Source organism: Haliaeetus leucocephalus, unplaced genomic scaffold, assembly GCF_000737465.1.
Source record: "Haliaeetus leucocephalus isolate CR32 unplaced genomic scaffold, Haliaeetus_leucocephalus-4.0 Scaffold186, whole genome shotgun sequence".
Lineage (NCBI taxonomy): Eukaryota > Metazoa > Chordata > Aves > Accipitriformes > Accipitridae > Haliaeetus > Haliaeetus leucocephalus.
The window spans coordinates 416318-417289 of record NW_010972622.1 but is presented as its reverse complement, the minus strand read 5'-3'; the positions used below and the strand labels follow the sequence as shown (position 1 = coordinate 417289).

The 972-nt window shown below is 61.4% G+C and overlaps 1 protein-coding gene across 1 annotated transcript in view; it reads right to left on the bottom strand.

Annotated features, from left to right (window-relative positions):
• Positions 1-655, bottom strand: part of AAAS (achalasia, adrenocortical insufficiency, alacrimia) — a 12453-nt gene extending 11798 nt beyond the window's left edge. Inside the window, exon 1 of the mRNA XM_010565153.1 lies at positions 568-655. Coding sequence (XP_010563455.1) covers positions 568-655 — 88 coding nt within the window. The remainder of the gene's footprint in view (positions 1-567) is intronic.
• Positions 656-972: the final 317 nt, after the last annotated feature.

Below are 972 nucleotides of genomic sequence, written 5' to 3'. Positions count from 1 at the left end.
ATGGGGTAACTAGTGCTGGGGGGCACCCAGTGCGATGGGGCACCCTGTAGTGGGGTATCGAGGACCATGGGGCACCCAGTGCGATGGGCACCCAGTGCAATGGGGTAACTGATGCGATGGGGCGCCCAGCACTATGGGGCACCCTGTAGTGGGGTATCGAGGACCATGGGGCACCCAGGGCGATGGGCACCCAGTACAGTGGGGCACTCAGCCTCGTGGGGTACCCAGCATCGTGGGGCACCCAGCCCCAGGCAGCACCTGCACCCCGGCTACACCCAGCCCCACCGTGACACCCCTCGCCTCCCTCCTCACCTCACCACCACCCCGGTGCTCCCCAATCTCTTGTGCCTCAGTTTCCCCCCACCTCCTAGAGCTGAGAACACCCCATCTCCACCCCAAGAGCAGAGGCATCCTCGCAGGGGCTTCTCCAAGGGCTAATAGCAGGGTTGTGCCAGCAGTGGTGGGGGGCCCCCCTCACCACCGCCCCCCGGCCTCCCCCTGCTCCCAATCTCGGCTCCTTCTGCCTTTATGGCCTTTTAATCGAATTATACTGTGGCCTCCCCCCACCCCGGGCGACTTCCTCTGCTTTTATGCCCTTCATGGCTTTCAGCTGCCGCGGGCTGAGACCGGGCGTCATGAGCTGGTCCCCCCCCATCACCCCTAGTTTTTCCCTTTATTTTAATTTTTTTAAATTTATCCCTCCCCTTCACCCACTTTGTGGCTTTTCCAGCTTTTTTTTTGAGGGGGGTGTCCCCCCCCCTTTTGCCGTGGTTATTGCGCCTATTTTTAAGCCGGCCCCGGCCGCGGCCACAGTGCGCTCCCGGTTTTCCAAGGATAACAAGGGCCAGGCCTGTGCCCCGGGAACGCTGCCCTGCCGCGAGAGCCGAGGTAATTAAAACCAGGGCGAGCGTCTAACGGAGGCACGCTTAAAATAGTGTAAACCTCCCATAAATCAGCTCCGCTTGCGCCGGG